This window comes from Heterodontus francisci, chromosome 2 (genome assembly GCF_036365525.1).
Source record: "Heterodontus francisci isolate sHetFra1 chromosome 2, sHetFra1.hap1, whole genome shotgun sequence".
Classification (NCBI taxonomy): domain Eukaryota; kingdom Metazoa; phylum Chordata; class Chondrichthyes; order Heterodontiformes; family Heterodontidae; genus Heterodontus; species Heterodontus francisci.
Genome location: NC_090372.1, coordinates 146,778,813 through 146,791,454, shown reverse-complemented (window position 1 = coordinate 146,791,454; position 12,642 = coordinate 146,778,813). Strand labels below are relative to the sequence as shown.

Here is a 12,642-nt window from a genome sequence, read left to right as displayed (position 1 = left end):
ATAGGACAATAGTCATTCGGCATAGATCAGTGTAAGTATTTAATCCCGTTTAATAATTCTCAAAATTCAGGGTAATTTTTATTTTAAATACTTACAATGGATATAGAAATAGTATTGGTAAATCAGAGGTCCATTTACACATGATGCAAGAATGTTCCAAATAATCCTATGTTTTGTCTTTTAACCTTAACCTTAACGTTATTTAAACATCTTCCCAAGTCAAGTAGAATTTTTTTGGTCAATAGGGCAGGCAATGAACCTGCTGTGTAAGGACTTGTGTCCCTTGACTCCAGTTTCTCTGTTGCTGCTACCGTAGCAAACCCCCAACTGCCATACGCACACGCACATGCACAGGCACACACACACTCACTCCTCCCTCCCCACAACTGCCGCACACACAAACATGCACACTCGCACACACATACACGCCCCCCAACTGCCAAAGATGTACACACACAAACTCACACATACTCAGACACAGATACACACAAACACGCATGCTAACACACACACACACACTCATACATGCAGACTCACACACACGACCCCCTAACTGCCACACACACGCACACGCTCACACATGCACACACACACTCAAACACGCACACTAACACACACATCAATTTAGCTTCAGGCTGGGCTGCAGCTGGTAAAGCAGGTGGCCCAAAATGTATCCTTTTAAAATGGGTGAGCCGCCTGTGGAGATGCAAACGTTGTTTCACAATAATGTTAATGAGGTCTGAAACCCAATTTCAGGCTGACCATGAGCCTTTCGAATGGGATGCCCATTCTACAGGAGCAGAGACCTGGGGGTATATGCACACAAATTGCTGAAGGTGGCTGGGCAGGTTGAGAAAGTGGTTAAGAAGGCATATGAGATCCTGGGCTTCTTAAATTGAGGCATAGAGTACAAAAGCAAGGAAGTTATGGTGAACCTTTATAACTGGGGCATTGTGTCCAATTCTGGGCGGCCCTTTTAGGAAGGATGTGAAGGCATATAGAGAGGGTGCCAAAAAAATTTATGAGAATGGTTCCAGGGATGAGGGACTTCAGTTACGTGGATAGATTGTAAAAGCTGGGGCTTTTCTCCTTAGAGAAGGTAGAGAAGAGATTTGACAGAGGTGGTGAAAATCATGAGGAGTCTAGACAGAGTAGATAGAGAGAAACTTTCCCATTTATGCGAGGGTCACGAGCCAGAAGACACAGATTTAAGAACCAAAGGCGACATGAGGGAGATCTTTTTATGCAGCGAGTGGTTAGGGTCTGGGCAGCACAGTGGTGCAGTGGTTAGCACCGCAGCCTCACAGCTCCAGTAACCCGGGTTCAATTCTGGGTACTGCCTGCGCGGAGTTTGCAAGTTCTCCCTGTGACTCCGTGGGTTTCTGCCGGGTGCTCCGGTTTCCTCCCACAGCCAAAGACTTGTAGGTTGATAGGTAAATTGGCTGTTGTAAATTACCCCTAATGTTGGTAGGTGGTAGGAGAATTGTGGGGATGTGGTAGGGAATATGGGATTAATGTAGGATTAGTATAAATGGGTGGTTGATGGTTGGCACAGACGCAGTGGGCTGAAGGGCCTGTTTCAGTGCTGTATCTCTCTATGAATCTATCTGGGATGCAGTGCCAGTGAGGGTAGTGGAGGCAGATTCACTCTTGGCTTTCAAAAGAGAATTGGATAAGAATCTGAAGAGAACAATCTTCAGGGCTACAGAGAAAGGGTGGGGGAGTGGGACAAGTTGAGTTGCTCTTGCAGAGAGCTGGCACAGACATGATGGGCTGAATGGCCTTCTTCTGTGCTGTAACCATTCTGTGGTTCTTTTGCCAATTATCCTAAATTTGTGTCCTCTGGTTACTGACCATCCTGTGCTTTGTTTTTTCTTTTCTCTGCAGTGCACCATGTGTTTCACTGATTTACTGCCTTCACTTTAAAAGGTGTCTCAGAATATAAGTCAATATAGCATTACTGCAATGAGTATTTTATTTCAATTTTTGTCATCTGTTAATCTGTGTATGGTATATGAAAAAAGGTAAGATATTTATTCAGGTTAGAAGAGGTGATACTTGTAGTATATAATTAGATATGCAATTTGTGAGATAACTTTAATTAAGCAAAAGAAAGCTTTGTAATATAGTATCTCAGGCAATATCTGCATCACTCAGACCTGAAATTGATGATGTCCCACTCTATTACTGGAAGTGTAGTGGGGAGGAACTTCCTGTGCTAACAGATCTTGTCCCAAATTCTGGAGACAGGGTCATTTTAATATAAAAACAGAAAATGCTGGAAACACTCAGCAGGCCTGGTGGCATCTGTGGAGAGAAAAGTCAAGTTAAAGTTTCAGAACTGTGTCAAAGTGGTTGTAGTCCCCTGCCCTCTTGAAAATGGCATCTGTGACCAGCCAGATGGCCAACTCTGAGATGCCACCTAGGTCCACAGCTGATCCCTGAAATGATCCGGTTGCATAGAAGTTCAGGGTGACAGAGACCTTGACGGCTGCAGGAAGGGGGCTGCCATGGGGATAATGAGGCCTCAGGTCATAGTGGATCAGAGCACACAGGTCTGAAACCATCTGTCTGGATAGGCACAGGCTCCTATGGCACTGGCACTAGAGCTGACTCTTGGGCTTTGCACCTGATGTCTAGCGTAGAAGCACTTTCTTCCCTTTGCAGCCTCTTGCTGTGCTCCTCTGGCCTCCTGCTGTCCAGGAGGTTGCATCTGCTGCAGCTCATCCTGGCTGCTCTGTCCAATGTCAGAGTAGCCTGTTGCCATCTGACATCCCTCAGGCCTTCCCCTGCCAACCCCGGGTGCCCAAGTGATGCCAATGGCCTCAAGTCCTTCTCCAGATTCCTGTCACTCACCACTGAGAAAAACAGACCTACAGTGCCAGTACTGGCCACTCTGTGGCACATTTGGAGCAGCTGAGCTTTATTTTGTGCCTCTGCAGTATTTTAATCAGCTCCTCCCATAGCTCTCATGGCCCCCTGCAGTGTTTACGACTTGAACACGCTGCTGTGTTCCAGACATGGCATCCTCCATGTTCCCAGCCTTTGAAAATTAAAAACTGCTGCTGACAAGCCTGTTAATGAGCTCTTCAATGGACTCAACAGGAAATTAATTAGAGGCGTGCACCCAGCCCGTTCCGTCCTTCCTGGTGTCCCTTTAAAAATGGCGTCATGTTCTGGAGGCAATGGGACTCAGTGCCGACCTCCAAGAACATGATCTTGAAATCGTGCTCGCACCCGCCCCTGCTCTCAGCAGGCATTAAAGATTCGGCCCATGTTCTCAGCAGGCATGACATCTGCTGGGTCAAAGGAATTAGGACAGAATTCTCAGGGCAGCTTGGGAACACCACTTGTTTAAGCCCCCAAGGCTTGAGCGGGCAGGTGGAAAAGTTGTCAGCTCACCCGTCTCCCACCCTCCAATTACAACTTACATTGGATGAAAACCTGTTAGATCTCGGTTCTGCCTCAAATTACTGGCACCTTTGGGCAATCCATTATGTTGCACTCTCCCCACCGAGGAGTTTCAGCCCCCAAGCAGCATGGAAATAAGATTGGAACATTAACATAATCTCCCACAGAAAGAGACATCTCTTATTACCAGTTCCCCGACTTTATCTTATGATTCCCTCACTTTAATGGCTTGTTTGCCTTCGTTCTCCCTCCCTAAACATTTTAAGGGAGTTGAAGGTAAGCTTTTTTTTAATTGGTCCAATATTCAGCGTCATCTCCAATAATTGTGCACATTTTCAAGACTAACATAATTTTATCCTGTATTACAATTTGTAAGAACACCAATATGTCTATTTGACATTCAATTGTTTTTTTTAAATGCTCCCACACTCTTAACTATTTAACATTTTTTCAGGTCACATCTGCTGAAGTACAAACTCAGTTAAATGTGTCTGCTTATTGTCTACGGTAGCCAATCGGTTTTTGGCTTTTATTTTCAGAAAGCCTGGCTTTAAATTTTAAAGACTCTATTCATTCCTTTCCTTCCACAGTAAATCAGAACTTTTAATACAACCTGGATAATAGCCGCTGTTCAGAATTTTCATTAAGAAAATAATCCAACAGAAGTAAACAAAATAAAATAATAAACCACAGAAACTATGGGATATGAATCTGTCACCATTGTATATGCATTTAAGGTTAAAACTACAATAGATGCGTACCTTAAGGGATTAACAGTAGGAATTAATGTACTAAGGAACAGATATTGTTAAACTACAATCGCCAATCCAAGCAGACTAAAGTTACCTAATCGGATTTTTAAAACTAAAGTTTGTCTATAAATTTAAACTGTCAAGACTTTTCTCTCAATAAACTAACAGTCTTAAGTGCTTATACTAAGGGTCACTTCCAGTTTGCATGGATTTTCGCAATCTTGGAGCCAAATATTATTGGCAGTGCCATTATTCATTTATCAAATAACTATTCCCAGTAAACTAATTTTGAAGATGGCAACAAATTAGATCTGTAGAGATGAGAAGTGGCTCAAAAGCATTAAACACACTCCGTGCTGATAATAATTCCCGATTAAAGTAATACTATTTATCCTTGCTGTATATAGAATGAAGTACAACAAGAACTTATATTTATATAATACCTTTTATGTAATGAAATATCCCAGGAACCTAGGAATGTGGCGAATACCAAACAAGAGGTAGAAGAGGTAGAAAAAAGAGACATGCTGTTGAAGCTTTTCATCTTGTACTCATCAAGACAGATGCAAGAATGCCAAATTTCAAAGGGAACAGCAATATACTGCATGAGAAAAGTTGCTGATTGGTTGGCACGTCAACTCTGATTGGGTGAGGCATTACAGGAGTAGGCCATATGGCCCCTCAAGCCTGCTCTGACATTCAATAAGATCATGACTGATCTTCTACCTCAACTCCACCTTCCCGCATGATCCCACATCCCTGAATTCCCTTGGATTCCAAGAATTTGTCAGTCTCTGTTTTGAATATACTCAATGACTGAGCATCCACAGCCCTCTGGAGTAGAAAATTTCAAAGATTCACAACCCTCTGAGTGAAGAAAGTTCTCCTTGTCTTGGTCCTAAATGGCCGACCCCTTATCATGAAACTATGCCCCCAGTTCTAGCCTCTCCAGCCAGGGGAAGTATCCTCCCAGAATCTATCCTACTATTAAACATAATGCTTAGAGGAATCTTCCTCCAGTACCTTTTAGCACCACAAATATCCATATAGAAATATTGTATAATAAGTATAGTGCGTTAGAGTAGAGACAGTGTGCTGTGTTCCTGGCTGCCAATGTAAGATGATTGATATTTCATTAGATGAACAATGAGTTTTAAATGGAACACTAATAAGGCAGACCCTGAGATGAAGCAAGACAGCTGTTACAGGCTTATCAGGCATTATTTTATTTATTTTTATGCAGATATTTGCACAGACAAGCCATATGTTATCCATTTCCAGCCCATTAATAACAAGAAAATTAGTTTGAAAGAACATTCAGATACAAGATACTGCATTTGTAGACCAATAAATTCCAGGGATAGAAATATGCTTCCACATTCTGATCTTGAAAATTCTTAAATATCTAATAGTGCCAATAATGTGGGTAATGGGAAATGTACATAGTATTGGGATATCTCTGTAACATGCTTGTGAGTGTATATTGATCTTTGTAATGATGTTATATGGTTTCAAGAAAACAATCAATTCCAGTTCAAGATCAAGCCTTTTCTGTTTATCAGGTATATTTTATAATTTTCGCTTTGTATCCTTAATAATTTGTCTGAATATTATGGACACAGTGAAATTGGTATATTTCACTGAATATTTATTTTACTACCATCTGTTAGGTACATCTCAGGTGCAAATCAACTTGGCTCAGTTTCTAGCAGTGTAGCCTTTGAGGCCAAAGATTGAGGATTCAAAACACACCACAGGGCTTGAACATGGAAACTGTGCCACTAATCTACTACTGTGAGAAGAAACAATCTACAGATGAGATGTAAGACTAAGATCCTATTTTCCTGTTCTGTCAGTTCAGGACATTGAAGATCCTAAGGTACTATCTGAAGAAGAGCATGATGTATGGTGTTTTTACCATCACTTCTCCCTCAGCCAACACCAAAAATAGATTCATCAGTCAGTCAGCCCATTGCTGTTTGAGACAATGGGCGGAATCTTTGGGTCCCATCAGGGGCAGGAACAGAGGCGGATGGGGGCCTGAAAATACAGCTGCCGGCTGCTGTGCTGGTTTCCTGACATTGTTCCCGGCGTTGCCTATTTTCACCAGGGCAGGGGGATGGTGGGATCACGATCCTGTCGATCCCTGATTAAGGCCAATTAAAATGGCTGGGGAGCTCATTAAGAGCTCATTAAGGGGGGTTGTTGAGATTTTCACAGCGGCGCACAGACTGCACGCACTGTCTGGGGTAGACCAGGCGAAGAGAGGTAGTCATGTGGGGAGCCAGTCATGTCCACCCTAGGGATATACCGCAGACCCATAATAGGATGAATGCGCAGAGGGCGACTAGGCCATTGGGAAACAGGTGCCCTTGGCACAGCACAGGTGGTGTGGAGAGTGGCAGTCAGTGCTCAGGCAGTGTAGGGGGGGGTGTGTCATCACCCTCCTGGCATCATGGGGACAGAAGAGCAGGGGGAAAGGCTGCCAAGAACAATTGGGGGGGGCACCTGACCACAAGGAAGGTAGTAGTTGGCAGTGGAGGCACGACTGTCAGATTTTGGGCCAAGTGGTGATGAGGAGCAACACCTGGAAAGAGACAACTCATTGGAGCAAGAGGAGGGGCAGCAGTGGGAGAAGAGAAGGAAGAGGAGGTAGAGCGGAAGGCTGCAGAACACCGAAGTGCCCCAGCTGTACAGGCAGGTGGCCAGGCACTGCATGGGGAACGGAGGTTTCATCAGGATGCCATGAATATCAGGGATCATCTTATTCAAGAACCTTTCAACTGAGCCCCTCTGACCTAGGATGAAGGGCATGGTATGGAGGTCACTTTGAGGTACCTGTGCTAACACATCCGTTGAAGACACAGCCTTGAACATCTGAACTATTACCACCACTGAAGGAACTACATCTGCCCAAAGGCTTTGCCCTCACCATTGAAGAATCCTTGAACTCCTTCACCACATTATACTTCTTTTCTTGTCCCACCGTCAATAAAAGGAGCCTCAGACGTGTAGCTTAAAGTGTTATTATTTACATAGTGCTCAGAAAGAAAAACAGTGCACAGATACAGTAAGAAGACACCCTGTGACCTACTCAGTGCTCCATGCAACCTGGTGGCCTCCGCGCTTGGCCACATCTTCACAGTGCTTCCCCTGTGGACTCAGACAACGTGGAGGCAGCCTGTTCACTTGTCTCGGCTTGTTGTGGATGTGCCCATAGGAGCATTTCCGGAGGCTACTGCACCCACATCATTGCTGGGGCAACCTCTGTCACTTGGCCCTGCTGCACAGATGCTCCCACTGTCAGAGGAGCCAAGAAGGCCGAGGATGGTGAAGGCAGCCCGTGAGTGGTGCCACCCTCATCGTCCTCAGTGACATCCTCAGCCCTTGGATGGCACTCCTGATGGCTGGAGGAGAGCACTAGATGGGGTGCAACTGGCATCCTCTCCAAACATCCATGTGCCAGTGGTGCCACTGATTGGTCCAGGCTGGGTAGTGTGACATGCATACTGTGGACATCAGTGCGCAGTTCCTGCATCCACTCCTGTCCTGCCGCTTATGGCTCTCCATAAGGTTAACCACTCTCTCAGTGGAGGAGCTCATGCGCTCAAAGCCCTGAGCCATGGTGGCACGCATGAGCTGAATAGACTCCTCCATTCTCTGCCTATGACCCTGCACTGCCTCAGGGAACTCGACATGTGTGAGCACATTTGTTGTTGCTGGTCTAGATAGAGCGTCCTTTCCTGTGACTCCTGAGGCCCTGGATCTGTGCCCAGATGAGCAGGGCTGTGTCTGTCCTCCCTCCTCCAAGGAGAACTGACCACAGTTTCCTCTGTCTCTGGTACCTTCTCCTGCACACTAGTGCTATAATCCTCACCCAGTGCCACCCTATCTACACACTTGTGAGGACCCACCGAGGTGAGAGTATCTATGCTGGTGGACGTTGCACTTGTAAGGTGTGACTGTGCTTTTTCATTGTCATGTGGGGCAGTGGAGGGAGAGGGAGAAAGTCTCGAGGGTTGGACATCTACACCTGTGGGAGAAACAAGAAGAGGTGATAAGAGCTAACCTTGGAGAGCTAAAGCCTCTGCATGTGCATGTCGTGACAAAAATCCAAGCCAATCTGTTGATTGTTATAACAATGGAACTGATCCTTACCTGGTCTGTGAATCCAGTTGCACACCAACATGGTTGATTCTTAACTGCCTTCTGACATGGCCTAGCAAGCCACTGTATTGTATCAGATGGGAATATACTCCAGCATTGGTAGCAACATCCTGAAAATGAATTACAAACTAATATCATCTGAATGGTGCACACCATATGAGGCAGTGACTTTGGAATTGAACAGAGAAAATGCAAGAGGCAAAAAATCCTGCTGATTTCAGAGTTTTACCATTTTACTTGGTATAATAGGAGTCAAGACACAATATTGAAAATATTTGCTGGAAGTTTTCTTGGTGGTTTCCCCTGCTCCGTTGCCATATCTTTGGTGGAAATCCCATTTAAATGTGTAAGCGGGATTTTTGCTGAACCTCCATCTAAGTTATAGCAGCAGAGAGGGAGAACCATGAGCAAATTTCCCCAGTAGATATCCTTGTATAATTCGGAACTTTGTAAAACAAATACCAAACCGGAGTAATAGCATAAGTAAATAAGATAAATACTACACTTGCTGGCTGAATATGATGCCTTGGAAAATGTTGTATTTACATATATAGGGAGCAATAGTTTGGGATTAAAAATTAAAGTGTAACTTTTCGTACTCTCTTCTCGGCTTTTAGCAGTCTCAAAATAGAATCCAGCAAAATCCTGCTTTGTCGAAGAATAGCCTCTAACAGAGAACTAGTTCTTTAAGAATAAACCCTAGTTGAACAATAGCACTTTAATAGTTTCTAGTTGTGCTTTAACCATCTCAAATTAGTCCCTGTACACCTTGATTTTCATTGATCCAAACTTTCTGACAATGGAAGAGAAACAATGGTATATTCTTCAACTCTATTACTCATAATCCAGTATAAATATTACAAATATTGGATGTTTAAAAATGCTTTACTATGTTTTATATAATATCATTCTAATACTCTTTCATGTCACATAATTAAATTCTTTTTTGTTTCTTTCTAGAAAATGAAGTGTTTCTCCTATTCAATAAACTGCAAACAAATCAGAAATCGTACAAGTATTATACAGCCACAATTCCACTGAAGATCTGTAAAAAGGGACAGGATATTAACAGTATAGAAGCAAACTGGCTAGAGCACATGACCCAGCACTTCACAAAGGGAGCCTTGTTGGTGGATGCGTTGATTTGTCTGGGAACACCAACAGGTACAGAATCCAAATTTTTCCACATGAACATTGTAATTAACTTCATTTATAATGCTAATAAGAGGCATAAGGTATATTATACATCGATCTCTTGTGGGAGACATGGTATGATATTATTGATACAAGTTTTGAGTGCAATATGCTTGATGCAAATGTTAAGTGAATTTTCAACTGTTGTCCTATTAGGGGAGGTCTACCAAATGGAAAGCTTGGAAAAATAATAGATCATGAAATTCATATAGAAAGTAAACTTAAAATTGGCTTGAAAGTAAGTTAAAAATATTAGCTTCTAATCTGTAAACTTTTCTGCTGGAAATGCTCACTGTCGTTAAATTGTGATGCTCCTTCACTGTTTAGATCTGACTTTGAGGTACTTCTTTCCCTGTGTCCCACAAAACAATCCAATTTAAAAATCAGTGTTTAATTTCACCAAATTGCTGAGATATAAATGTAGGGGTATATTTGTTTATCTGTCGGTTGGGTATAACATTTGCTACAATTTGGTTTCTGCTCTAAATATTTTTGTTGGGCTTAGCATCTCTCACTAGTCTTGTAAGACAACCACCCTTGCTGTCTATGACCATTAGTGTGTTTATGCCGGCTCAATATCTAGGTTATGTGTACTGAATCCAGAGATCGGGACGATATCTCATTATTTATTTAGATATATTGGTTATATCATGCGCCCTTGTGATGTTCCTCGAAGGTGGTTTATGCTATAATTTACCAAATAATCATAATAATCATTAAATAAATAAGCAGAAGCAATGACATGCTGTAGATTCACAGCTGTTCAAGCTCAGCTGTCCCTCCTTAAAAAAGACTGTGATGCTGAACTGCAATGTGAACTGGAAACACAACGGTGGCATCCCTAAAATGGTGGGGATAAGTATATCCATCTGTTCCTACTCCCGCTCCGTCAAAAATACACTCTGAATTGAAAGGATTAATATATATTACTTTGTTTTAGCATCAGAGCCCGTGTTTTGGATGTTTCTCACTACACTTCACAGACATTGCGCCAAGTTTGCTTTGAATGTTCTTCATTTGTGTCTGTGTGGATTGTTTGAAAGAGTTCTCCACTGAATTCCATTTCCCTGGCCCTTTCCCAGTACTATTTATCAGTCTTATCTTACTTTAATGCTTCAATTACAATTCTGGTACTGAATGTTCTTATGCCAAGTGGAAATATAAAGGCCACATGTGCAACATTTAGCTAATTGTAAAAGATAATGAAGTTTTCTCTGTGGTATCAAATTGAAAGGAGCAGAACACCAGAATACCTGAGGGTCTTTAGAACATTCATAATCGCTGTAGTAAAAGGATCATTATTTTATGATTATCACTGTACAACAAAATTGAAAATTTCAATCAGGGTCGTATTTCTGGGTGCAGTGGTTATCAGATGCTTTATTATTTTTTGCATCTCTTTGTTAGTGCTGTGAAGGTAAAATAACTGAACAGAAATATGTCTCATGTTTGAACAGATTCAGTACCAAAATCAGTGGATGGGCTCTTTATCTTTGAAGGAGTTTCTGAGGAAAAGTGTGAAACCTATGATGCCATAGTTGTGGAGCAGTGGACAGTGATTAATGTAAGTGTCAGTGCAGGAGCTTTATGGGTCCCTGCATTACAAACATTTGTACCCAATGTGTGAAACAGACTACCGATGTGTTACCAGCCTATAATTCACCAGCTTTGTTGATAAGCAAAATACATCTTCAACAAATGAAGATTTTTGAAAACATATTTTGAAATAGATTATCATTGAATAGTTACAGCACAGAAAGGGGCCATTCAGCCCATCGAGTCCATGCCGGTTCTCGGTAAGTGCAATTTAGCTAGTCCCACTCCCCTGTCCTTTCCCATATCCCTGCAAATATTCTCTCTTCAAGTGTTTATCCAATTCCCTTTTGAAAGCCATGATTGAATTTTTTAAAATGCTTTAATGGAATGTGGGCGTCATTGGCAAGGACAGCATTTGTTGCCCATTCCTAATGGTTCTTGACAACTGAGTGGCTTGCTAGGCCATTTCAGAGAGCAGTTAAGAGGCAGCCACATTGCTGTGGGTCTGAAGTCACATGTAGGTCAGACCAGGTAAGGACAGCAGATTTACTTCCCTAAAGGACATTAGTGATCCAGATGGGTTTTTACGACAATCAATGATAGTTTCATGGCACCATTACTGAGACTAGCTTTCAATTCCAGATTTTTATATATTAATTGAATTAAATTCCACCAGCTGCCGTGGTAGGATTTGAACCCGTGTCCCCGGGGCATTACCCTGAGCCTCTCGATTTCTAGTTCAGTGACATTACCACTATGCCACCGTGAATCTAACTCTACTGCCCTCTCAAGCAGCACATTCTAGATCCTAACCACTCTCTGTGTAAAAGTAGTTTCTCATGTTGTCTTTGGTTCTTTTGCCAATCACCTTAAATCTGATTCCTCTGGTTCTTGACCTTTCCGCCAATGGGTTCGATTTCTCTCTATCGACTCTCTCTAGTTTTGAAGACCTCTAGCAAAGCTCCTCTCAACTTTCTCTTCTCTAAGAGAACAACCCCAGCTTCACCAATCTATCCATGTAACTGAAGTCCCTCATCCCTGGAACTACTATCATAAATTTTCTCTGCATCCTCTTTAAAACCATCACATCCTTAGTAAAGTGCAGTGCCCAGAATTGGACACATTACTCAAGTTGAGGCCAAACCAGTATTTTATAAATGTTCATCATAAATTCTGTGCTTCTATTGTCTATGCCTCTGTTTATAAAGCCCAGGATCCCATATACCTTTTAAACCACTTTCTCAACCTTCCCTGTCACCTTCAATGATTTGTGCACATGTAACCAACCCCCAGGCCTCTCTGCACCCACTTTAGAATTGTACCCCTTAATTATATTGTCTCTCCTCATACTTCCTACTAAAATATATCATTTAACACTTCTCTTTGAAGTCCTTTTGAAGTCTATCATTATCCTCCTCCCAGTTCACAATACTTCCAAGTTTTGTGTCATCTGCAAATTTTGAAATTTCACCCTGTACACCCAAGTCTAGGTCATTAATATAGATCAAGAATAGCAGTGGTCCTAGTATTGACCTTTGGGGAAGCCCACTATATACCTTCCTCCAGTCTGAAAAACATACAT

The 12,642-nt window shown here is 42.4% G+C and overlaps 1 protein-coding gene across 1 annotated transcript in view; it reads left to right on the top strand.

Annotated features, from left to right (window-relative positions):
* LOC137347341 (raftlin-like) overlaps positions 1-12,642 on the top strand; it is a 116,008-nt gene that overhangs the window by 71,738 nt on the left and 31,628 nt on the right. The window contains exons 6-7 of the mRNA XM_068011801.1: positions 9,291-9,494; positions 10,982-11,088. Coding sequence (XP_067867902.1) covers positions 9,291-9,494; positions 10,982-11,088 — 311 coding nt within the window. The remainder of the gene's footprint in view (positions 1-9,290; positions 9,495-10,981; positions 11,089-12,642) is intronic.